The following is a 27,985-nucleotide window of genomic DNA, read 5'->3' as shown; positions in this document are numbered from 1 at the left end:
CTTGACTCTTAAATAAACAAAGGTATCCTCCTATTTTCCTTATAGCCTCTGTTCTCTGAGGAGTTTTTGGTTGAGTGTGCACATTTTACCTGTTCATAAACCTCAAGCCAAAACTTGGACTCAAAGAGCTGAGGGTTCTATTTTAGCACTTACCCTCCAGCTTAGTTGTCCTTAACTTTGAGTTTGTCCTTAGTTTGCCCTTAACTCTGCTAAGTAAAATAAGTCAATAAATAAATGGAAGATATTTAACACAGAGCCACCAAGGAACTTCAGCTAGTTATTAATAAATTATATGCTACTGAAAAAAAAAATCAAAGTTCTTTGGAGGAGCCAAAAATGCTAAGGTAACTATAATCCCCATTGACAGTAATTGTCCTGTAATCATTCTCAAGAGTTGCAATAGTTACTTGGTGATTGTTTTCAATTCTTGCATAGAATACAAATCCTAGCATTAAATCATCACTACACAGGATTCTATCAAATTCGTTATGCATCTTATGTCATAAAATAATGATTTTTTACCCATTTATGGCAGAAGAAAGATATTATATTTGTATGTAAAATCTCCAGGGTGTTTTTATATATTTACAATAATATGGGCAGTACTGTATGTTTTCAAAGGACTTCTACCAGAATTAATTAGATTCCATTTATAAAATATGATATGCTTTTAAACTTGGATTATGAAGCCCATTAAGCAGATTACAGCATTTTGAAAAAAAAAATTAAACACTAAAGATCTGATTGTGTTATATATTCCTGATATGCCATTTGTATCTCCAACATATTGGACTTCATTCTAAACAAAAGGAAGTTGATTTTCAGAGAACTTGTGTATTTGCTAGCATCATAGATAATAGGACAACCTAGGATAAAACAGTAGTGTTTTAACTCCAGGATCAGTATGAGTTTTATTATATTGCACTATAATGAATTAACAGATCATGTGCATGTACATGTGAGTGTGTGTGTGTCTGAATTAACCAATTATTTCAACTAATTCATTTATTAAATATTTATTAAACACTATTATATATCAGGTACACTTAGAAATAAAATTACATTTAAGTCATCTTAAGGAAAAGTCTAAAGATTTCAACTGATTTCAATTTTGAAGCACAAATCCTATGGTTATTCATGAAAAAAGTCCTAAAAATGGCTTGGTGTTTGTGTTAAAATATGCATAAGTAATAATAATGATGAAGTACACTATAATAATTGAAATTAAATGCCTACAAATCAGAATGTTTCTCCATCCCAGAGAGATGAAGTGAGTCAGTGGCTGGCCAAACTCAAGTACCAATTCAGCCTTTACCCAGAAACATTTGCTCTGGCTAGCAGTCTTTTGGGCAGGTTTTTAGCTACTGTAAAGGCCCATCCAAAATACTTGAGTTGTATTGCAATCAGCTGTTTTTTCCTAGCTGCCAAGACTGTTGAGGAGGATGAGAGAATTCCAGTGCTGATGGTGTTGGCAAGAGACAGTTTCTGCGGTTGTTCTTCGTCAGAAATTCTGAGGATGGAGAGGATTATTCTGGATAAGTTGAGTTGGGATCTTCACACAGCTACACCATTGGATTTTCTTCACATTTTCCATGCCATTGCAGTGTCAAGTAGGCCTCAGTTACTTTTCAGTTTGCCCAAACTGAGCCCCTCTCAACATTTGGCAGTCCTTACCAAGCAACTCCTTCACTCTATGGCCTGCAACCAACTTCTACAATTCACAGGATCCATGCTTGCTCTGGCCATGGTTAGTTTGGAAATGGAGAAACTTATTCCTGAGTGGCTTCCTCTTACAACTGAACTGCTTCAGAAAGCACAGATGGAGCGCTCCCGGCTGATCCACTGTCAGGAGCTTGTGGGGCATCACCTTTCTTCTCTGCAGTCTTCCCTGCCTCTAAATTCCCTTTATGTCTACCGTCCCCTCAAGCACACCCTGGTGACCTGTGACAAAGGAGTGTTCAGATTACATCCCTCCTCTGTTGCAGGCCCAGATTCAGATTTCTCCAAGGACAACAGCAAATCGGAAGTGCCAGGCAGAGGTGCGGCAGCCTTCTGCCATCAGCCGCCAGCTGCCCGTGGGTGCAAGCATACCTCTGCTAATGGCGAAGTGGAGGAGATGGAAGTGGATGACTTCTATGATGGACTCAAATGGCTCTATAATGAAGATAATGCTTCGGAAAATGTGGGTTCTGTATGTGGCACTGATTTACCAAGGCAAGAGGGCATGCTTCCCCTTGTCCACCTTTGCAGCCAGTTTCTGTCATGTAGCTTCCAGTGTTACCTTCAAGTGCAAACTAAGGTAGACTACTCTGGGAATGGGAACATGGGAAAACCAGGAAAGGCTATATACAGGTGCATACCTTAGCAGGCCAATTTGAAGTGAGCCAGAAAAAAAGCCCGTTTACTTGTGTGGCAAATTATAATCGACATTATTTAAGCATTTAAAGACCAAAAAAAGTGTGAAATTCAAAAGATCCAAATTTTTTTTAAAGTAAAAAAAAATTTTGTAGTGTTTGTCAGTTCCACCCTTTTCTCTGCTAAAATGTAATGGAGATTGACCCATCTCAAAGATTCATATTCAGTGTTTTTTTTAAAGTTCCAGAATTCATAGCTGGCACACACTCTGTCTCCAGCATCCTGATTTAATTTTCCTCGTTTTTGCTTGCTTCTTTATTGAATACTTAATGAACTTTATGCATGTGGATCTATAGCCTGACTTCCACTGATTAGGAAACCCTCAAAATCATTTTTTAGCAATTTGGTGAATAAATTATTTCAGTGTGACAGCCATGTTTAATCCAGGATTCAGATTAATCCAAAAAGGGTACTTCAGAATTGCCCCATATGAATGAGAGGTGGTAATAGAAAAAGGACTGGCATTACCACATTGATTTTGTGTTTGTCTCATTTCAATTCTTGGAGGCTGGAAACAAAATTACTGTTTTCATTTTTGTTTATCTTAAATTGGAACTTAAAAGTGGCATGTAATTAGGACACTCTGAGATTTGTTGAAAGCATTTTTGACTTTTGTATAAAAGAATTTGTGTTAGGTATATCCAGGTGCTCACCAAAGAAACATGTAACAACTAAGGTTTTGGTTTTTTTGTTTTGTTTTTGGTAACTGATCAGTTTTCACTCATTTATAATCAGTAGGAGAGACCGTCTAGATGTTGGGGCAGCCCTATGATTGGGGTCTGTAACGTGTAATAACTGAATTCAGTACCCTAGATTTATGTTAAGCTATTAGTATTTTCTTGATGAAAGTTATTTACCCTACCTGTATTTCTCTTAATGACTTATGGATCCTGAGCTCCCTGTGCAGTCTGAAGAAGGTATTGCAGTCAGAACCATGTACTGATGATAAAAGCCTCTGGTAGCAATAAAAGTTGTCCTCAAAAAAAAAAAAGAAAGAAAGAAAGAAATTCTGGGAAAAATAGGATAAAATATTTTATATAAATTATTTGTTTAGGTGTAAATTTAAGTACTAAATTTGGATATAAGGAAAAAAATACTTGAAAGACAAAATCTAAATTTTTAGTGCCAGTTGTTTGATTCATGTGAAATAGGTAACTCTTTCTATTTCTTAAACCTTTTATAACAGATTGTTTGAGGTATAATTAAGGTACATGTTAGTGTATACTCAGGAAAGCATTGTAAACATTAAGGCAATGAGCATACACACCATCACTCCATATTTCCGGTCAGGAAGTGCAACAGAAGTTATAGACAGCTTCATAATGGGGAAGAACTTGATTAACAACACTTCAGTGTGAATGGGTATAAATATTAATGTGTGTATGATAAATATATATATCAATCTACTATATTGCAGAAGCTCTTTTTTATTTTATTTTTTTCTTCAGTTAACTCAGATGGAAAATATCTGTTTTACTGGATTTTTTGAGGATTAAGTAAAAGAATGGAATTCATATTTCATCATCTATGGTGCTATAGTACTATAAATCTGAAGGTTTGGGGGTATGTGACATTTTGGAAGGAGAAAGAAAGGAAGGGAAAGAAAGAATTGAAAAAAAAGAGTGATAAAGAAGAGATTATTTGCATGTTCATGTTTCCTGAAAGAATTGATTTACAGAATTCCCCTCTTTGGCAGTGGGCAGGAGAAGCTTGAGAGCAACGGCAAATCTCATTACGTGTATTATTCAGCACTAGTCATTTAACCAGTTCTTTGAAATTTTTCTTTAAAATAAGAACTAAACTGTTGGCTTTTAATGCTTTCCACTCAGCAGGGATGAATTCAGAAATAAGCGTGGCAGATTGTTAAAAGAAGGTGCTAACCAAATTTAATAACCTATACTTAATAAATTGAATACCCTAGAGTCAGCAACCTTATCAAACAGAAATAAAGAAGAGGGTATATTAGCTCTGATTTGCCTGACTCACAATGACAACCATTCTTAGCAGAGTGATCATATATACAGAATGTATATAAGTCATGTATATAAATTACTAAGGCTATGATCACATGTCTTCTCTATAGGCAATAGAGAACTCAGATATAATCTTGTGTTTTTATATAAGTTTTCTGTTGCTACTGTAACAAATTACTATAAACTTAGTGTCTTAAAACAACACAAATTTATTGTCTTATAGCTCTGGAGGTCAAAAGTCCAAATGGGTCTCACTGAGTGGGCTAAAATCAAGATTCAACAAGGAGGCACCATAGGAGAATCCATTTCCTTGCTTTTTCCTACTTCCAGAGATTGCCCACATTCTTGGCTCATGTTCCCTTCTCTGTCTTCAAAGTCAGCAATGATAGGTCCAGTTTTTCTCATGATCCTTCACTGACATTGGTTCCCTTTTCCACATTTAAGTACCCTTATGAACTTGCATGGATGATCCAGGATAATCTCCCTTTATTTTTTTACTTTTTTAAAGATGTATTTATTTTAGAGAGAGAGTGTGTGTGTGTGCGTGTGCATGGGAGTCAGGGGAGGGAGAGAGAGAATCTTAAGCAGACTCCCCAATGAGCATGGAGCCCAAAGTAGTACTCTATCTCAGGACCCTGAGATCATGATCTAAGCCGAAATCAAGAGTCGGACACTTAACCAACTGAGCCACCCAGGTGCCCCAATCTCCCTACTTTGAAGCCAGCTGATTAGCAATTTGAATTCCATCTGCTACCTTAATTCTCTTTTGTCATGTAATGTAACATATTCCAAGGTTCTGGTGATTAAGACATGAAATCTATCTTTCTTCCAATTACAGTTCTGTCTTCCTTTGTTGGTTCCACTGACTAACATATTCAACTTAGTTTTGATCTTGCGGGTCTCTTTTTGCAGAAAATGTAAATATATATGCAAAAGAGGTTTGAAAACAGGGTTATAATAAAACAGGGTTATTATAATCCCAGGAGTTGATAATAATCTAAATTTATGTTTTCTTTTCAGGGATGACAATGAAATACTTCCTGTATCTGGCTGCCGCTGTTGGTTTCCTGCCTATTTTGATTATAAGAGTATGTGAGGATTGTATGTTTCATAATTACTTTCCAGAAAAGGATAAGAGCTACCCCTGTAGAACTCATTTTGTTACAGACACTGTTGTGAGGACTCTATGCCAGTTACTCACCTTGGTCTCACCATAGGCTCTAGTAGGCGAGTGCTATTCTTAATTTCACATTGCAGAGAAAAGAACCAAAGCATAGGGAGGTGAAGTCATGTGGCCAATGTCAGATAACTGGGAAGTGGCAGACCCTGGAAGTAAACCTAACCAGTTTGGCTCCATGGGCTTATGCCAATTTCATTATAGCTCCTCAGGATAATTCAAAAAGCTGAGAATGTAGAGCAGGAATTACTAAGCTCCAAACACAAATTCATTGCATAAAATTTAAACATGAATCCTAGTTAAAGGAAATAATAAACTGTTACTATTTGTCCAATAAAAATAAACAATATGGTATATTCTCTTTTAGATTCCAGGTAGAAAGCAAATGGACTAATGACTAGGCTTGAATCTTATTTTAAACTCCCCTTCAATGTTACAGTTTACTGAGCTACTAGGCATCTAATTGGACAGAAATCACTTTTTACTGACATATAGAATTTTCCATGAGAATCTAGTAGATGTTACACAAAAAGATCTTTGAAGGAAAAGTACAGGGAGTTGTGATCAGGTAATAACAGGATTTGATCTTGTCTGAGGTAATTAGAGACTTCTCTGGTAAGGAGGACATGATAGATCTGAGATCTGAAGGATAAACTGGAATCACTTGGTAGAACAAGCTGACAGAGTATACTAATGAAGAGACAGGCTTGGGCAAATATTCTAAGGCAGAATAAAAACAGGCTCATTGCAATGATTAAAAGAAAATCATTGACACCAAAGAAGAGAAAAGTAAGGGAGCATATCTTAAATAGAGGGTGAGAGGTCAGCAGGGCCTTCACAGGCCTTGTAAAAAATATAGTTTTTATTTCTAAGAAATTGTTGAAAGACTTTTAACAGGAAAGGGACTCCATTGTGTCAGTGTTTTGAAATGTTTACTCTGATGGATGACTGGAGAATGGATTGTGAAAGACTGGATGGGGAGTGGGAGGGGAGAAATAGAGGCGAAAGGGTGTTTTTGAAGGCTGGGAGGTCAGTAGGAGGCCAGGCTATAGCCATAGTCAGTCCAGGTGAAGAAAGAGAAGTCTGAGAGTTCAGAGAAAAATGAAGAGAATGTGTTGTCCCTTACACGGAAAGACTATTTCTACACTGAGAGTTTAGTCAGGGGAGTTAGCGGCCAATAAATCAAGTAGAATGAAGACACTAAAAAAACATTGAATTTACAAATTAAGCTTGTTAGTGACCTTAATAGGAGTTGTTTCAAAGTAAAGTATCTCAGCTTCAGAATTACTTACATTTTGTTATGGAATAATTCTTTGTCAAGAGGGTCTGTCCTGAGCTTTTTTAGGATGTTTAACAAAAATCACTGGCCTCTATCAACAAGATGGCAGAGCATGCCCTCCAACTCAGTCATGACAACCAGAAATTTTTCTAGACATTGTTTAATGCCTGGGGAAGGAAGGGGGGACTTAAGGAGGGGGTATATCATTCCTGTTATAGAACCCTTGTTTTAGTGGAATAAATGGGGGAAAGGTGAATGAAGACTATATTGCTTAAAGGGTGGGAAATTATAGACATCCAGTACTGGCAACATTTTCAGGAATTTTGATAGGGAAGGAAAGTATAAAGTACAATGATTGAATGGGGAACTGAAATAAATGAAAAGTTTTGTTTGTTTATTTTAAGTTACAAGCAACATGATTATGAATAAATACAGTGGGAAGGACAAAAGAATTGGTTGAAGATACAATGGAAAAATAATGAGTAATGTGAGATTTGGGGAAATGTGGAAGAGAATGGAATAAATAACACTGGGGAGAAATAGCTTTTGAAAGAATGACCTGTTTTTAATTTTTGAGGAACCTCATACTATTTTCCATTATGGATTTACCATTTTATGTTCCCACCAACAGTGTATCAGGGTTCCTTTTTCTCTACATCCTTGCAACACTTGAAATATTGTTTTTAATAATAGCCATCCTAACAGGTATGAAGTGATATATCATTGTGGTTTTGATTTTCATTTCCCTGATGATTAATGAGGTTAAGCACCTTTTCATATACCTGTTGGTCATTTATATGTCTTTTTTGGAAAAATGACTGTTTAGGTTCTTTGTGTATTTTTTAGTCAGCTTATTTGTTTTGTTTTGTTTTTTGCTCATAGGTTATACAAGTTCCTTCTATATTTTGGATATTAATTGCTTATCAGATATATAGCTTAAAATGTTTTTCCATTCATTAAGTTGCCTTTTCATCTTTTTGATTATTTCCTTTGTTGTGCAGAAATTTTTTAGTTTGATACAATCCTACCTGCTTATTTTTTCTTTTATCATCTGTGCTTGCCAAGACCAATGTCAAGGAACTTTTTACTTATGTTTTCTTCTAGGAGTTTTATGATTTTAGGTCTCATATTTAAGTCTTAAATCCATTTCAAGATGATTTTAATGTATGGTGTGATATAAGGGTCTAATTTCATTCTTTTGCATGTGGACATCCAGTTTTAAATCCAGGGTAAATCCAGGGTAAATCTTACGTTAAATGCTTTTACAAGATACACAAAATAATAACAATAGTAACAGTAAAGGGGGCAGGAGGAAACTTTGAGAGGTGATTGCTATGTTTGTGTTCTTTTGTTTGTTTGTCTTGATGGTGGAGATGGTTTCACAAGTGTATACTTACCAAACTCATTGAATTGTATACATTAAACATGTATAGATTTTACATGTCAATTATACCTCAATAAATGGTTTAAGAAAACCAGGAAAGTATGATCTGTTCAGTAGTACCACAAGAGATAAGGAGGAAAGAATGAGAACAAATAGAGGCAGATTGGTAGACTGACCAAGAGAAGCTGAAATAGCTGCCTCTTTACTGAGGAAAGTAGGACATACCAGATTCTACTGAGAGAGGTCAATGTGATTGGGGTAGAGTGCACAAGTTCTGCAATAACATTATGAAGAAAGACAAGGTGAATTAACTAGGTAAATTAGTAGAATTGATGACCAAATTAAAGCACTATTTGAGATTAGACATCAGAATTTTGGATGATACCAATATCTGGCATTTTGTGGAGTATTTTTCTGCTAATGTTCATCTGACTCTGTGCGGGCAGGGAAATTTTTGGTCCCACCCAAAGTGGGCGGGTTCCTAAATGACAATGGGTGGGAAAGGATTCAATATTTTAGCAAGAAAGTTTGAAATAAGAGAACATGAATAGAAAAGAAAGAAAAGACAAGAGAGGGAAAATAGAGAAAATGAAGAATGAGCTAAAAGACTAGATTATGTTGAAAATAGTCAGAGTGATTGACCTTAGCAATCTGGAAGAGTAGGAAATCCTGATCAGGCAGGGAAAAGTTTGACCAGATGATTTGGCATTTGGAGTGATTATGAGATATAGACTGTGACCATCATCGTGGAGACTAAAGAGACTTGGAGGAGAGATCTAAAAGAGGAAGAATTCAAGGGCCTGAGATATCAGATGTTTGGAACCATCCATGTGAATGCTGAAGTCCTTTGAGTTGACTACAGAAGTTAGGGTGGACAGGATGAATTTGTTTCAGAAGGCCCTTGAGAGCTTGTTTGGAGGCCCAGTTTCAGGGCACCTGAATGGCTCAATCAGTTAAACATCTGCTTTAGGCTCAGGTCATGATCTCAGGGTCCTGGGATCAAGCCCCTCATGGGGGTCCCTGTTCAGCAGAGAGTCTGCTTATCCTTCTTCCTCTGCCTCTCCCTGCTCCAGCTCGTGCTCTCTCTATCTCCCCTAAATAAATAAATAAATAAAGAAAGAAAGAAAGAAAGAAAGAAAGAAAGAAAGAAAGAAATCTTAAAAAAAAAAAACCCAGAAGTCCCAAATTAAATGAATGAGAGGAATTGATAGGAAAACATTATCAGAAAATAAATGTTCAGAAATGAGATGGTAGAGCAGTATGTCTTGAGTTTCACTGGAGCAGAGTTCAGAGGAACAAGGAAAATTAATTTGGCTATGATAAAGGAATTCTGGTGGCTCCCCACCTCTCCTCTAGCCTAGACAAGAGCTACCTGAAGTATGGAGGAAAATAGCACCACATGAGTGGGCTTTTGAAGAAATGATGTCCACAGGGGACAGTCTCTGGAGGGGTCTTCTGGATTCCGTATCTAGGCCTTTGCCCCATTCCTATTTTATGTTGATATAAAATAAATGAAATAACTACTAAATTTGAGCAAGGTATGGTGTTGGATCCTATCCATTCAGAAATTGCTAATAGTCCTTTGGTACTTGAGGAATAAAGAGATACTACTCAAATTATATTACATATGTTTTGCCACTTTTTAAACAAAAGGAATGAAGTGCATGTGATAGATAATACACACACAGAAGAAGCTGCTCTTTATAGCAATTAATGCTAACCTAAAATATTAAAGCTGTTTAGTTTCTTCTTAGTTGCAAGATAAATTAAAAGAATAGTCATTAATTCTGGATTGTAGCTGATTTTAATTATGTTATACTTACATATATGTATAAAAATGCTAATGTTTTTTCATAGGCATAAGACGAAAAGGTAGAATCTGAGTTGAAGACACTGGAGGCTTTGTATTCAATAATTAATATCTTAGATTAGACACATCCTTTAGACAGCATTCAAGTGCAAGTGGTTTATTTAAGAAGCAAAGAGAACACTTGCAGGAAGTAGGGTGGGATAGGAGCCAAGGAAGAGAAGTCAGTCAATAAAGGTGTGATATCAAGATATCTTCCACTATGGTTTATATTGCCTGATAAAAAGTACTTTAACATGGCCCAAAGTACCATAAATTTGAAAAAACCCAATCACAGGATATCCAGGGCATTATGCTATATACTTGTATAATGTCAGATGACATTCAGAAACCCACAAGACTAGCACTGGAGAAATGGAAACTAATCTATTGAGCAATTGTTAATTTTAAAATGCTGTAGATCATTATCCATTCAATATAAACTACAAATTCATATTGCTATAGGTCTGCAAGTAATATACATGATGAATTACACATAAAAGAATTAAGACTAATTAATAATTTTCTGATCACAGGCAAAACCAGCTCCAGTTCCATATGTTCCATATAATACACTCCTCACTGAATTGGCAACTGTCCAAGAAGAAATCGTTACTGTACATAACACCCTCAGGAGAGGAGTAGTTCCATCAGCCAGAAACATGCTGAAGATGGTAAGATTAATTAAACAGCAACAACGACGATGTTAATAATAGTAATAGTGTTTACTGAGTTTTTATTAAGTTCTCTTCACTTTCAGTATACTAAAAGTTTGGTCTTCCCAAACAAACCTATGACTTAGCAGCAGAAAAATGGAGGCACAGGGGTACCTGGGGTGGCTCAGTCAGTTAAGCATCTGCATTCAGCTTAGTTCATGATCCCAGGTTCCTGGGTTAGAGCCCTGAATTAGGCTCCCTGCTCAGCGGAGTCTGCTTCTCGCTCTCCCTCTGTGTCTGTGTGCTCTCTCTCTCTCTCTCAAATAAATAAATAAATCTTAAAAAAAAAAAAAAAGAGAGAGGAAGAAATGGAGGCATGGAGGAGGCAAGGAACTTTCCCAAAATCAGTTATTAAATGACAGAGCAACAATTCCAACTCAGACAGTCTAATTTCATTCATAATGTACCCTAGGACAGTGCTTCTCAATCTTGAACAAACTGCTTGAAAAACTCGGTAAAACACAGATTCCTGGGCCCCACTCTCTGAGATGCTGATTTGGAAAGTCTGGGGTGGAGACCCCTGCAACCTGCCAGCTGAAGCTGAAGCTGCCGGCCAGTATTGTCTGCATAGCGAGCTTTAAGTTATAGAGGCAATTCATAACTGTCTTCATGGGGCAACAGCCCAGAGGCTAGGCACTCATCTGGGAATCAAGATGTCCAGATTCTAAGTCAGGTGGTGCTGCCAGATAAGCCAATATTGACAAACCTATTTCCCAGTTCCCTTGCATCCCATAAAAAGAGAATTGTCTTTCCACTATAAACCTGGTGTGTGTGCACACTAGGTGCTATAAAAAAACAAATTTAGGGCAGTCTCAGATGTACCAGGTGATTAGCTGCATATGTATTATCTCCCAGAAGTATCACTCAGGTTTTTGTGCAAACTTATCCTGGTCCCTTTAACCTTGGACTGGTCTAGAGTACAAGAATTAGAAATAGCGCTGGCTCTGGAGAATGATTCTAAGGGACAGCTTCCTCATACAAATGACAAAGGGTGGGAAGCAAGTGAATAAAAGCATTATTTTGAAATTTATCTCTTGGTCAGCTTAAAATAGAAAATGTTATTTAAACAGCACAATAAAAATCAGTAGCTGTCATAGGCCTTCTTGCATTGAGTGTTGTGCCTGAAATGTAGATTGTACTTACTATTGACAGGCACTCTTTTAGAACTTTATTACATTAACTCATTTAAATCAACAGTTCTGTGATGCAGATAATACTGTCTTCTCCATTTTACAGATAATGAATCTGCACCTCAGAGAAATTAGTTAAAATCCAAAGTAATAAGTACTGAATAAGTGCAGATTCAAATGCAAATGGCACAGCTCCAGGCAGCTGCTCTTCACTACATACCTCCCTTAGTACAAATAGGGTCCAAACTCACTGGACTCCAACAGGGTCTAAACTAACTTGGTTTCCAAAAGAGCAAACACATTTAGCTAGGAGGTTCTAAAGAAATTTTAGAGTAAATGGAAAATATAGCCTCTGATTCAGAGATTTTATTATTGTGGGTTAAAGGCAAATACAAAGGGAATTTTAGAATGTAATGTAAGAATGAATACATTCAAGTGCTAAAGTGTAAAGGTACGAGAGATCAACAAGACCATAAATTAGGTGACCAGTAAGACTGAATCAGATTTTCAAAGGAATATGAGAGTTGAGCTGTTCCATAAACAATGCATTGGATGTGGCTAGAAAGGAACTGATAGAGTTACAGCAGGGCTGAAGGGCCAATCACAGCTGTCAGGCAGAGATTTTCTGAAAAAGTTTCCATGCATAAGGTTAGAAACCGATTAAATGGAACCATGTATTAAAGCCAGAATTCATAGCTTTGGTGTAATAACCATGAATACCCACTTGTGATTTTAATCATGGATCTATCACAAAAAAAAAAAAGGAGCATCTTACCAATATGAATCAGAGGTAATATCCCAGACAGCTTCCTCAAAGAGGTCTGAACCACAGACTGTATGTAATGAATGTTGTAGGTAGTTTATGTGACAAGATAAGCATACTCAGATGGAGATTAGCACACAGAATGTTTATTGGAGAACAATCCCCAGATTGACACCTACCTGTGGAGGTAGAGAGAGAAGCAGCAGTGGACATATGGAAAAGTTGGATTATGATGTAGTCACAACAGAGGGCTCAGATAATTCTGGAAGCTGTACAACTAAGACAACCCTTTGGAGCTGTCCTGAGTAGGAGGGAAGTGGCTTGGAATTTACAGTTCCCACATTGACCAGATATTGGGTATGGATTACCCCAGGGAAGGGATTATGCTCCTGGATGCAGGACAATTTTTAGAAAGGACATACAGTAGAGCTGTCAGTGGACATGACTTTCAGCTTAAGAGGAAATAAGTGCTTCAGTTCAGAAAGTGACCTGGTAGTACATCACAGCATACACAACAAGCAATGAGCTGTAAATTACCCAGATAAATTCTAGTCCTAATCACTTGGTAACCCGGTCATAATAGGCATGGTTTTTTTTACTAAGGTTTTTTTACAATGATGATATTCCCACTGCCAGGAGATCCTATGTCCTAACAGGATGTGTTGTATCATCTCTACGACCTCGGGTAGATGTATCCACTACTAAAATACAACTTTTCTTGCATGAAACAATCAAACCTTACAAAACCATGTTTTGTTTTGTTTTGTTTTTTTAAGGTAGACAACTTTTTTATTATGTTATGTTAATCACCATACACTACATAATTAGTTTTTGAAATTAAATCTTGCCATTTGCAACGATGTGGATGGAACTGGAGGGTATTATGCTGAGTAAAACCATGTTTTTGCTTTGAGCCTAGGTTAATGACTTACTTAATTCATCTCAAGGTTTAGTAAATTCCTTCAACCTGAAGGGCAATTCTGTAAAACTAACACAGATGGAAGCATACACATATAACAGTTAAACTTCTTTGCCACCAAGAAAAATGTTGAAAATCTAAGTCAGGTGTCATCCAAAACTTATTCTAAAGAGTAAGTGAATGATTTATGTCAAAACCTGTAGTAAAAAATGAAGTCTACAACTTTTGTTGGTGATGTGTTGCATTCAGATATTGGGAGTCTTTTAAGTGGATGTACACAGTGTAAGGATTAAAGAGTGTTAGGGAGAACATTTGTCCCCATAATTAGTGATACAGACTTTCTGCCTCCTTTCAACTTACTTGGAGATACACCTGACAAAATGCTTCAACTCAATTGACACATAATTGACACACATTAAGAGTTAAGAGCACACATTCTGAAGACAGAATAACCTGGATTCTAATTCTTTCTTGGCTATTTATTGGTTGTGTTATCCTGAGAAATTATGCAACATCTCTGTGCCTCAGTTTCCCCATTTGCAAATGGGGATAATAATAATACTTCCCTTGTAGGGTTGCTCTGAATCAAAATGAGAAAATATACATACAGAACTGGTAACATACCCCGGCATGTGGTATTAGCTACTATTTTTTAGTATTATTTATAATTTTAGATGGAGATGTGTGACACTGTACATAGCCATTGTTTATTTATTGAGCACATAGTATAAGATTTGTCATATCACAATTGTATTGCATGAATTACTACATTAAAACTTTAGAACAAACTATTAGGCATGAATGATGGGTCACATTTCATAGATGAAGAACATATTCAAAAAGATTAAATAATGTGTCAGAGATAAAACTACTAATAAATAATGGAATGGATTTCTAACCCTGATCTGTTTTACTGAAAGCATTTACTTGAACCTTTCACACTTCTGAGAGAGAAGCTACATCTGAACATTATTACCAAATTTTGATTTTGTTAATTCAAGGGCTAACATAGTGAGCCAAAAGTTTTGTCTTCCTTTTCCAACCAGAACATTTAATATTATTGTTTAAATTGTTAGCTTATAAAATTGAGGATATTGCTAGCCTTGGATTTTTAGAAACAATAAACTAGAATATTATCATGGAAATGCCAATAAGACCACATGCTTATATTTTACTCTTCCACTGTAGGATTGGAGTGAAGAAGCTGCACAAAATGCCAGAATGTTGTCAAAGCAGTGTGAATTAAGAGAGAGCAACTCAATTAAGAGACGAATTACAAGTGGGTATACATCTGAATAACTCACCTCTGTACTCAAAAGTCCTTAGGAATTGTTAAGTAACCTGGCAAGCGTAAGTTAAGTCATTCAGTCTATGATATGGCCCCATAAACGACAGTGGATGGTGGCCTACCACACTGTTTTCTTATTATTAATTTTTAAATTTGGATATTCAAATTTCAAATTCCAATTGCTGATCATCAGAAATAAGAATCATTAACATAGCAAAAAAAATAAAAAAAAATAAGAAAGTTCTCAATATTACAGAATAGTTGAGTAATACAGTGATAACTGGATGAAGAGCTGGATAGCTAGAAGCTTTCCACTCTATGTAGTTATTTCAGCTACACACAATATCACCCTAGGGATATCTTTGGCTTTGAAATACTAATACAGTTGAGAGGTGAGTTCTATTCAACTCTACTGAGCTATACATGAGAACAAATTTAGGTGTTCATAAATAAGTCCATCTCATGGCATATATATTAGGTGGATCATGGCTAGTTTCCAGAAAATCTATTAGTACTTCCTATACAAGTAGACATTATTAACATTTATGAGATGCTTGTTTATTACAAAATATTTTTAAAATACTAATGAAACTTCCATATTTACAGATTATTGGGCATTTTTGCCCAATGTTTTGACCCATGAATTAGCAGTATGAGTCTTTTCTGCCCCAGAAAAAGGTAGATCACTCCTAAATTTCATTTTTGACCAAGAACCCATATCACAAGTGGATGGCTAAATGAGCAAATATTTATTTCAAGGTCCTTGCATAAGGAATACCTCTGTGGCTGTTTTCCAGTCATGGGTCCTGTTACAACCCATTGGCTACTTGGATTGGTTTCACCCTTCTCAACAGCTCGGAAGTGGCAGAGACTGAAATGTTGATCTGATTTCCAAGCTTGTACATCATCTCCTACTGTCAACTTCTCACCAAACCTAAGTACCACAAGTTCACTCATCAATGAAAAAGATGATTGCCAGCAGAGATACAGCTGAGTTTGTTTTCTTTTATAAGACATTGCTTGGATGACCAGTGGAATATTTGTAAAATGAAAATGAGGAAAATATCCTTGTAATATATTTAGAAGTTTCTTCAAGTATGACTCAGACTTTTTTTCTCCCTTTCAGATACTTTTTGTGGAGAAAATATGCATTTGACAACTTATCCTATCTCATGGTCAAATGTAATTAAAATCTGGTACAATGAATCTAAATATTTCAAGTACGGGGAATGGACATCAACGGATGATGACATAACATTTGAGCATTACACTCAGGTAACCTGCGTACTTGCAAATATACACATTGTTTAAATGACTATAAGCATGTGTGGAAAATAGGTGACTGAGAAAATTATTCTACCCACTTTTCGCAAACTTACACTTGACCCACTGAGTTCCTATTATAATTTGAAACATAAGGAAATGTGATTCCCTCAACGGATAGCTTAGAGAAGCTGCTTAACTGTTTAGTCTCCTTTTTTATACATTTGGACTTTTGGGAATTAACAAAATCATAAAACATCAATGTCACTTATAAATTACATTTCTAATATGTGTAAAGAATGAAAATAATAGTACCTTATAATACAGAGAATCCTCTTCTTCCTAGTTTATTTTTATTATGGTAAAATTATATGTATATATGTATGTATGTGTAAAATATATACATATATTATTTTTATTTATCATATATAATATTTTCATATATATAACACATAATAACTATTTGGATATGCACATATGAATATATTTTATAAAATTTTCCATTTTAATCATTTTAAAATTATGTAGTATTAATGTTCAGTAGCATTAACTACATTCAAATTGTTATGAAGCAATCACTACCATACATCTTCACAACTTTTCACCTTCCCAAACTCTGTACCCATTAAACAATGACTTCCCATTTTCCCCCCTCCCCAGCCTCTGGCAAGCACCATTCTAGTTTCTTTATCTATGAATTTGATTACTCTAGATACCTCATATAACTGGAATCATACAATTTTTGTCCTTTTGTGTCTGCCTTATTTCACTTAGCATTATATCCTCATTTGATGTTCATCCATGTTGTAGCACGTGCCATAATTTTACTCCTTTTTAAGGCTGAATAATATTCCATTGTATGTGTATATCACCTGTTTTTTATCCATTCATTCACTGATGTGTATTTAGGTTGTTTCTACTTTTGGATATTGATAATAATGCTGCTATGAATATTGGTGTGCAAATATCTGTTCATATCCTGCTTTCAATTCTTTTGAGAAATGGAATTTCTGGATCACATGGTAATCGTATGTTGAATTATTTGAGGAACTGGCATACTGTCTTCCACAACAGCTGCATTATTTAACATTCCCAGCAGCAATGAAATTTCTGATTTCTTCACATCTGTGCTGTATTGGTCTGCTTGGACTTCTATAACAAAGTACCACAGGCTGGATGGACTAAACAACAAACTTATTTTCTCACAGTTTTGGAGGCTGGAAGTCTATGAACTTCTGCAGCATAGTTGGTTTCTGTGAGAGCTCTCTTTCTGCCTTCTTTTCATTATGTCCTTGCACAGACTTTCCTTTTCTTTTGTCTGTGCGGGCTTGCAGAGAAAGAGAGAAAGAGAGTGAGAGCATGAGTGTCAGCACTCTGGTGCCTTTTCTTATAAGGACATGAGCGCTATCAGATTATGGTCCCACCCTTAGAACTTCATTTAACCTAAATTACTTCTGTAGAGGTTCTATCTCCAGTTAGAGTTGCTGGGTTATATCAGATTATTTGGGTTTTTGTTGCTGAGTTGTAAGAGTTCTTTATATATTCTGGATATCTATGCTTTAGCAGGTATATGATTCCACATAGAAGTGAGATCATTAATTCCTATTACATAGACTGCCTATTCACTCTGATGATAGTATCCTATGATGCACAAAGGTTTTAAATTTTGATAAAGTCCAATTTATCTATTTTTTTTCCTTTTCTGCCTGTGCTTTTGGTGTCGTATCCAAGAAATCACTGCCAAATTCAATATCATGAAGTTTTTTCCTTATGTTTCCTTCTAAGAGTTTTTTTATGGTTTTAGCTCTTACACTTAGGTATTTAATCCATTTTGAGTTAATTTTTTATATGGTGGAAGGTAGGACCCAATTTCATTTATTTGCTTGTAGATATCTAGTTTTTCCAACTTTACTTGTGGTAAGGCAGTCCTGTCCCCACTGAATCATCTTGGCATCCTTGTTGAAAATCATTTGACCATATATGTGAAGATTTATTTCTGGACTCTATTTTATTTCTCAGGTTTATATGTCTAATGTTATGCCAGTACCACTGTTTTAATTGCTGTAGCTTTGTGGTAAGGTTTGATATTAGAAAGCATAAGACTTCCAACTTCTGTCTGCTTTTTCAAGACTGCCTATTTAAAAATCATAGACTTAATCATTTATGGATAGCAATGCAGATATTCTAAGTAAAAGACTAGCAAATAGCATTCTGATTCTAAAATTGACACCCTTGGACAAAAAGGATATGTTCTAGGAATCCAAGAATGTTATAACATCAGACTATTTATTCACATAATTTGCCTTATCAAACAATTAGAGGATAAAAATAGAATGATCACCCTTGGAGCTAAAAATCTGACAAATTTGTGATATCAATTCCAACCTTATATGTCTTTCAGATAAAGGTAGCCTAGACCCACTATTTACATCCAAGACCATTAGTTCCATCACACTCAGATAGTAACTTAATATTTCCTCTTCCAAACACTTAAAAAAATTATTATCCAATTCCCACGATACACCTATGAGGTAGAAGATAGTATTATTTTATCCCATTTTACAAATAAAAAAATAAAATTTCAAAACGTAAACTGGTAAATACCATACAACCAGGAAGTGGTAGAGATAGAATTTGAAACCAAGATGCTTGGTCTCAAAGGCCAACTCTACTCTATGCCATGCTTCTGCTCTGATGATTAAGTAAAGTTCCTCCCATGGTTTGATCTCGATATAATCACCAACAAGCCTTCATCATGTTACCTGATTTTCCATATAGATTTGATAATAGAGTGAGCCAGGATTAAGGATGGCCAATAAGTGTGCATATGTATGTGTGCTATCCAGACACATGGAAATCTTTCTGTTTCTATGACTTCCTAATAAGCCATGCTCAAAGCATCCTAAAAGCAAACATGTTTATTTTCAACCATGGATAACAATATTCGTATTGTAATCATTTAGCAAAAGTCAAATTATTAATAAAATAATCTCTTTATCATTACAGATTGTTTGGGCCACTTCTTACCTCATTGGCTGTGGAATATCATCATGCGACAAAAGATTGTCAACTCAGTATCTCTATGTTTGTCACTATTGTCATGAGTATGTATTATACAGTTTGGTTTCACAAAGCCTTTAGAAATATATCCCTCTTACATAATCCAGTTTCTCAAACAATATAAAAGAAAGCTCAAATAAATATTTCATTTCAGTTAAGCAGAACTTTAGGGATAAAATGTCATTTAGCCAATACCTAAAAACATTACACACACACACACAATTTTATTTACGTCATATTTTTAAAATAAATTTATATTTATATTTCATTAATAGAATGTCCAAATTCAAAGCTATTACCAGTAGTCTTGCTCTGTGTTATTGATTAGCATAAGCAAAAAAACAACGATATTTACTTCAACAATCTAGAGTATATTTAGAATGCAAGGGCAGAAATATAGTGGAGTATCAAGAATAAACAAATGGAAAAATTGAAGTGTTCTTGTTAGTCTAACTATTGGTATATGCCTTTTCTTTAGAAATTAAATTTACATGTTAATCAAGGTGTGAGTAACAACTCCTAGAAGAGATAATCTGATTGCTTCAGTGAAGGGCAGGTGGACTCCTTTGCCCTACCTTTGCCCTACCTTTGTCCTTGCCTCTTTAAGCAAGATCAATTTCAGACAAAGATGATTGTAGGAGCCCACAGGAGCACACTGTGTGGCTCCAGTGGTAATCATGAGAAATTAGAGATTGTTCAAAGCTTGATATAGTCCTCTAATAGTTCACTACAAATGCCTGTTTAAATATACTCTGCTAAGGAAAGTTAATGAGTGGTCTGCATTTGTCTCCTTCAACCTGCCATACTTAAATAGTTGAGTATGCAAATTTTCCATCATACTATGAGCTCCAAGCATGGTGTTTAACTGCTATCCCCCATTATTTTGTGTTGCAAAATAAAAAATGTTCAATATGAATCAGTGAAAATTATTTATCTGTTAATAGGCTACAATATTTATACTTTAAATGAGGCCTCCAATATCAGTGTAGATTCAATAGATATATTTATATAAGAGCTCTATATATGACTTATTTTCTGATCTTATCATTACTTGATTTCAGTAGTTAATATTTGTTATGATTTTATCTATATAATTAGTACTGAAGACAGTAAGATCTCTTTGCATCTATAACACATCCATTGTACTAAATCTTTCAGGGGCTGGTGGTGGTTTCTGGTGAACTGACAATTACACAAAAGTAAAACACATAGAGCTGTGATAGAGAATATTCTGCAGCAAAGATTAGGCCAAGAGTCTGACAAAAGTCCTTACTGAATTAAGTAATAAGTTTCTTCTTTAAAGTGAAATTTTGGGGCACCTGGCTGGCTCAGTTGGTAGACCAGGTGACTCTTGATCTCCGGTTCATGAGCTCAAGCCCCACATTGGGCATAAAGCTTACTTTAAAAAAGAAATGGAAAAAAAAAAAGAAATTCTAGCAATTCACATATCAAAGGGAAAAATATCAACTAGAATGCTATTTTAACCAGAACATTTACTTTATTTTTCAAGCATATGAAGTAAGAATCAGTTATAATCCACATTGTTTTCTTAGATATCTGCAGGTAAAACTGTCTTCTCTGAATTTTGTATTAGCTTAGAACTAGAAATTCTCATCTATTCTCTCTCCCCAAATCTACCACTTTAGATTTAGCCATACTGAGGAATTTTCATCTTTTATAATGCTCCATGTGTTTCTACACAAGAGTAACATGCATCAAGTTTCTCATGATACTGTGCAAGATGAATAGAACACCTCCAATTTGACTCACTTAAAATGTTCTTAACATATCCTTTTACATTACTGCTTACCAAGTCCTTATGGGTATAAATAAAGAAAAATAACAAATTATAAATCCCTCTAAAGCTCTTCTGCTTGTTAAGACTTGACTGTTCATAGGTTCCAGTCTTGTTAGAACTTAACTGTCTGAATAGGGTCAATTCTTTCAAAATGTTCTTAGGACCCCACAGTTGCCTGATAAATTGTGATCATTGCAAGTCTAGAAATCTTAAACCTATCTTAAAGATAGCACAGTGATGGGTATTAAGGAGGGCACATATTGCATGGAGCACTGGGTGTTATATGCAAACAATGAATCATGGAACACTACATCAAAAACTAATGATGTACTGTATGGTGACTAACATAACATAAAAAAAAGATTATCATCATTATCTAGAAGTGGTTTTCAAAAATTGTTTTCAAAGTTGATTATAAATGGTGAGTAAAATTTTATATGCATTGTCCAAGCATTAATTTTATTACATCACCTTTTCCTTTGTTCTTTTTCTTAAGGGGAAATGATCCTGCCAAAAGGGATAAACCTTATAATGCAGGAAGTCCATGTGGGGACTGTCCAAATGACTGTGAAAATAAACTTTGCAGTAAGTTTTACATTCATTTTGCTTAATGTAGACCATTGACCCAGGAGCCATATGTCCTTCAAATTAAGGATTTGACAATATTGCACTTTTCTATAACTTTTTTCTGAATCATCACCCAGAAAAAATCAACATTATTTCTTATTTCCCCTCCCTGAGTGACCAAGAAGATAATTGATTAAATCTGTTGGAACGGATATTAGAATGTCTAGGCCTAAACTCAAGCCCCTCCCCCCTGCCCTAAAGTTTAATGACCTAATAGGGAAAACCCAGATAAGATGTTAATATAACTATACATTTTTCTCTGCTCTATAAAAAAGTTTCTGGGTTCTCTTATTGCAACCTTGAAATTAGTGTTCTTGGCTTCTTGCTGCTCCATAACTCTCTTACCTGTCTGACCACTTATTAGGGCATGTAATTTCTTACGGAGTGATCCTTATTCTCCCATGTTCCTACTGACACATCAAAAGATATTAGTTGATGGTCACACTGTCCCCTTACAGCATTTCCTTTTATTTCTTAAATAAACCTTACCTACAATGTAGTATTAACCAAATGGGTTCCAATTACATGTTCATTCCCTTAGATAGCAAAAGTTCCTTTTCCTAGAGCCTCCTGAAAACATAGCTCCTAATCCCTGAGTGTAATGTTGATAAGATAATTTTCAACAAGTTTTTAGAGAAATAACTAACCCAGGAAAAATACCCTTTAACTTCAGACTTGGAAGATCAGAAGACTTATTTTCCTACACCTAACCGAGTCACTCTGTTTACTCTTAAAGTAAGGAAAATAGATTCTCTTTTTCAAAATCCCTCTCTTTCTAAGTAGAGAAATAGATAGATATTCTTTTTTCTAAGTCTCATTTATTCTTTCTCTTTTTTTCCCCTTTTTCTCTTACTTTCAACCTCACTTTGTGCATACCATTTCTGAAAAGAAATTGTAGTTGGAGAAAAATAAAATATCTACTAATTACCTATGCTGGGTGGATGGGGTAGGTTTTTTTTAATCCAAGATATAAAAGCAATGCTTATAATGCATAAAAAATGTAATTGAAGTAAAATGAGAGTAGGAAAGAGAAAGTATTACTCAAGAAGATTAAATCTATGCCATAAAAGATGCTTATCTTAAACTCTTTGCTCACCTACAAATGCACGAGAAGATGAGAAATATTAAAGAAAGATAGATTGGGCCACATTGGAATGGAAACAATGCTTAAAATATAAGACCTGGATATACAGATATAAGCAGTTTAGTGTAATTCAAATAAATCTTATAAAAACAAAATTCATATTATAAAATAGGGGAAATTATATATATTAATATAATTTATATACTATAATAGCAGTAAAAGTACTTCTAAGAGGGAAATTCATAGCAATAAATACCTATAATAGCAACAACAACAAAAAAGAGCTCAAAACAACTTTATTCTTCAACTACAAAATGAGCAAACTAAGCGCCAAGTTAGTAGAAGGAGGAACATAACAAAATTCAAAGTGAAAATAAATAAAATAAAGACTGAAAAGAAGATGAAAAAGATCAATGAAAGGAAGAGCTTTCATTAAAAGACGAACATAGAAAAATCTTTAACTTTAGCCACACTTACCAGAAGAAGAAGAAGAAAAAGAAGAAGAAAAAGGAGGAAGAGGAGGAGGAGGAGAAGAAGAAGAAGAAGAAAAGAAGAAAGAAGAAGAAGAAAGAAAAGAAAATAGAAGATTCAAATAATTACAATTTGAAATTAAAGAGAAGACATTACACCTGATACCCACAAACAAAAAAGGGCATAAGAGTCTACTATGAATAATTGTATAGCAACAAATTGGACAACTAATTTGAAGAAATTATTGAAGGAATTTATCCTATTTATACATACAACTTACAAAACTAAACTTAAAAAAAAAACATACAACTTACAAAGACTAAATTATGAAGAAATAAACATACAGCTCACCAAGACTGAATCACGAATAAATGGAAAATCTGAACAGACTAAGTACTAGTAAGGAGATTGCATCAATAATCAAAACTCTCCCAACTAAGAAAAACCCAGGACCAGATAGCTTCACTGGTGAATTCTACCAAACATTTAAAGAATTAATACTAATACTTCTAAAACTCTGCCAAAAGAATAGAAGATAAGTGAACACTTCCAAACTCATTTTATGAGGCCAGCATTACCCTGATACTAATATCAGATGACACTGCAATAAAAAAAAAAAAAAACTACAGGCCATTATATCTGATGAACATAGATGCAAAAATCTCAGTGAAAGTTAGCAAACCAACTGCAACAATACATTGAAAGGATCATACACCACAATGAAGTGGGATTAATGCTAGGGATGCAAGAATGGCTCAACGTCCACAAATCAGACAATTTGAAGAATAAAAATCATATAGTCATCCAAATAGATACAGAAAAAGCATTTGACAATATCTGACATTCTTTCATGATAAAAAATCTCAAATTGGGTTCACAGGTATAATGTTACCTCAACATTATAAAGGCCAGATATGAGAAGCCCACAACAAGCATCATATTCAGTGGTTAAAAGTGAAAAGCTTTTCCTCTAAGACCATGAACAAGACAAGAATGCCTACCTTTTTTCCCCTTCCTGCTATCTTTTTTTTTTTTTTTTAACATATAATGTATTATTTGTTTCAGAGGTACAGGTCTGTGATTCAACAGTCTTACAAATGAAGGGGAGGAAATCGGAGGGGCAGATGAACCATGGGAGACTATGGACTCTGAGAAACAAACTGAGAGTTCTAGAGGGGAGGGGGGTGAGGGGATGGGTTAGCCTGGTGATGGGTATTAAAGAGGGCATGTAATGAATGGAGTACTGGGTGTTATACGCAAACAATGGATCATAGAACACTACATCAAAAACTAATGATGTAATGTATGGTGATTAACTTAACATAAAAAAAAAAAAAAAAAAAGAATGCCTACCTTTACCACTTTAATTCAACATAGTACTGGAAGTCTTAGAGTAATTAGACAAGAGAAAGTAATACAAGTAATTAAAATCAGAAAGGAAGAAGTAAAACAGTATCTACTTGCAGATGACATGATAATATATATAAAATACCATAAAGACTCCATCAGATCAGGGCACCTGGATGGCTCAGTCAGTTAAATGTCTGCCTTCAGCTCAGGTCATGATCCCAGGATCCTGGGATTGAGCCCCACGTTGGGCTCCCTGCTCAGCGGGAAGCCTGCTTCTCCCTCTCCTACTCCCCTTGTTTGTGTTCCCTCTCTCACTGTCTCTCTCTCTGTCAAATAAATAAATAAAATCTTTAAAAAAATTAAAAAAATAAAGACTCCACCAGAAAACTATTGGAATTAATAACTGAATTCAATAAAATTGCAGGATACAAAATCAATATATAAAAATCAGTTATTTTTATATATACTACCAACAAACTATCAGAAAAAGAAATTTTTTTTAAATCCTATTTATAATTGCATCAAAAAAGAATAAAATACCTAAGAATAAATTTCACCAAGGAAGTGAAAGATCTATATAATGAAAATTATAAGATATTGGTGAAAAATATTGAAGATACAAATAAATGGAAATATATTCCATGCTCATGGATTGGAAGAATTAATATTTTTTTGAATTTCCATACTACGCAAAGATATCTACAGATTCAGTGCAATTACTATCAAAATTCCAATGGCATTTTTCACAGAACCAGAACAAATAATCCTAAAATTTGTATGGAATAACAAAAGATAGCCAAAGCAACCTTGAAAAAGAAGAATAAAGCTAGTGGAATCATGCTTCCTGATTTCAAACTATATACAAAGCTATATATAGTAATCAAAACAGTATGGTATTAGCATAAAAACAGGCACATAGATCAATGGAACAGAATGGCTAAATGAACATTATATATATATATATATATAATTTTTTAAAAAGAATGGAGAGCCCAGAAATAAACCAATACATATAGGGTCAATTAATTTATAACAAAGAAGCCAAATGCCAAATACATACAAAGGGAAAAGACAGTCTCTTCAGTAAATGGTGCTGGGAAAACTAGACAGACAGCCACATGCAAAAGAATGAAACAGGAATCATATATTACACCACACACAAAAATCAACTCAAATGGATTAAAGACTTGAACGTAAAACCTGAAACCATAAAACTCCTAGAAGAAAACATGGGGCAAACTCCTTATATCAGTCTTGGCAATGATTTTTTGGATTTGACACTAAAATCAAAAATAGCAAAAGCAAAATAAACAAGTGAGACTGCATCTAACTAAAAAGCTGCACAGAAGGGAAAACCATCAACAAAATGAAAAGACAACCCATTAAATGAGAGAAAATATTTGCAAATCATAAGTCTGATAAGGCGTTAATCTCCAAAATACATAAAGAACTTATAAAGCTGAATAAAAAAAATCCAATTAGAAACCTGGCAGAGGAACTAAACTGATATTTTTCCAAAGAAGATATCCATATAGCCAACAGGTACATGAAAAGGTGCTTAATATCACTGATCATCAGGGAAATGCAGGGATATACTACATACCTGTTAGAATGTCTATAATCAAAAAGACAAGAGATCATAAGTGGTGGCAAGGGTGTGGTGAAAAGGAAACCCTCATGCAATGTTCATGGGAATGTAAATGGGTGCAGTCACTATAGGAAGCCGTATGGAGGCTACTCAAAAAATTAAAAATATAACAGTTATATGATCCAGCAATTTTTCTTCTGGATAGCTATCTGAAGAAAACAAAAACATTAACTCAAGAAGATACTTACAATAGCTTAGTCATGGAAACAACCTAAGGGTCCATTGACTGATGAATGGATAAAGAAAGAATATATATATATATATATATATATATATATATATATATATAATGTACACTGTTCAGCTATAAAACAAATGGAAATCATATCATTTATGACAACATGGATGGTTCTTGAAGGTAGTATTCTAAGTGAAATAAGTCAGACATAGACAAACACCATATGATGTCAATTATATGTGGAACCTAAAAAAACCAAACTCACAGATACAGAAAACAGATTGGTAAATTTCAGAGTCACTGGGGAGGGGAGGAGATAATTCCATTGATGTCTTTAAGGAAAGATTATCTCTTTCTTCAGTAATGGTGAATTTTCGAGATAATACTGTGTAAACATGCTTTTTCCTTCCAGCTAACCCCTGCCTCTACTATGATGAATACAGTAACTGTAAGACACAAAAACGAAGTTTTGGATGCAGATCCCAGTCAGTTCAACAGTTCTGCAAAGCCAGTTGCCTCTGTGACAAGGAGATAAAATAATCTTTGTTATTTGCAACTATAATGTGCTGTTGGGGAAATGTCTGCTGGATTACATCTTTTACCTTACTTTGTTTCAGTAGCTTCTGCTAAGTTTCATTTGGTTTTAATTACACCTGAGATCCTAAATTTTACTAATCATATATGGGCATCCATAGATTTACATCAATGCTGGCCACTTTGACAATAACCTCTGCTAGAGGAGGGTCTTTTTCCCTGTTAACTCCTTCCCCTGCTTTCCCATGTCTCCAACCTTCCTGATGTTGTCTTCCCTGTCCAACTAACATGCACTGTAATTCTTTATTCCATAACTTTACTTCTATTTTAAATTGGTCATTAAAATAATCCACAAAGCAAACGAAGAGTCAAGTATTATTACTTGCAAGGCAAAGTGCTTAGTTGGAGGAGGTTTAAATGTCTCATTGTTTCATTATTATATCTATAAACATTTGTAAAGTGGGAGGGAAATTGTGTTTCCTTACTTTAACAAAATATGTACTCAGCACTGATTACATACAAAATGTAATGCGTAAATAGAGGATATTGTCTCCAGTATTTCAAATGAAGACGTAAATATTTAGTGAATCTGAATATTAAAGAAATCTGGTGAAGTGTATGATGACACAGACATCCCAGTACCTGTTATTTTGTTTTCAGTTTCAGGTTTTTTTTCCCCCTCATAACTGTGCTCTTTCTTTCTAAAAGTTTATGTAAAAGAAAATTCTCTAGGTTCTCATCAGTTGTCATATCATGTATAAGAAAGAAGCAGTGGAGGGGTGCATGGATGCCACAGTCAGGTGAGCATTGGTCTCCTTGTTTTCAGCTCAGGTTGTGACCTTGGGTCTGTGGGATTGAGCCCAGGTCAGGTTCCACACTCAGCAGGGAGTCTGCTTGAGATTCACTGTCCCTCTCCCTCTGCCCCTTCCACTCATGTTCTCTCTCTCTCTAAAATAAATAAATAAATCTTAAAAAAATAGAAAAGAAGGAAGAAAGAAAGAAAGAAAGGGAAACCAAGTTTTTACTTCAAGGATGAAAATTGTTTGTGTAACCCCCCCAAAAATTTCATATGCTAAGTATCT

At 34.9% G+C, this 27,985-nt stretch overlaps 2 protein-coding genes across 2 annotated transcripts; both read left to right on the top strand.

Annotated features, from left to right (window-relative positions):
• The first annotated feature begins 1,228 nt into the window (after nt 1–1,228).
• LOC118000624 (cyclin-I-like) lies at nt 1,229–2,268 on the top strand. Its single transcript, XM_034990406.1, is given in 2 exon segments — nt 1,229–2,216; nt 2,219–2,268. Coding segments are annotated over 2 exon segments (1,038 nt in total).
• A 3,142-nt stretch (nt 2,269–5,410) lies between these two features.
• CRISP1 (cysteine rich secretory protein 1) lies at nt 5,411–26,909 on the top strand. The gene is made up of 7 exons (XM_034991002.1): nt 5,411–5,476; nt 10,611–10,748; nt 14,791–14,881; nt 16,017–16,165; nt 19,160–19,257; nt 21,508–21,596; nt 26,782–26,909. The coding sequence occupies exons 1-7, from the start codon at nt 5,411–5,413 to the stop codon at nt 26,907–26,909; spliced, it is 759 nt and encodes a 252-aa protein (XP_034846893.1).
• Nucleotides 26,910–27,985: the final 1,076 nt, after the last annotated feature.

Source organism: Mirounga leonina, unplaced genomic scaffold, assembly GCF_011800145.1.
Source record: "Mirounga leonina isolate KUSES-001 unplaced genomic scaffold, KU_Mleo_1.0 Mir_53, whole genome shotgun sequence".
NCBI classification, from domain to species: domain Eukaryota; kingdom Metazoa; phylum Chordata; class Mammalia; order Carnivora; family Phocidae; genus Mirounga; species Mirounga leonina.
Note: the sequence above shows the minus strand (reverse complement) of the source record. Positions and strands in the feature narration are given on the sequence as shown.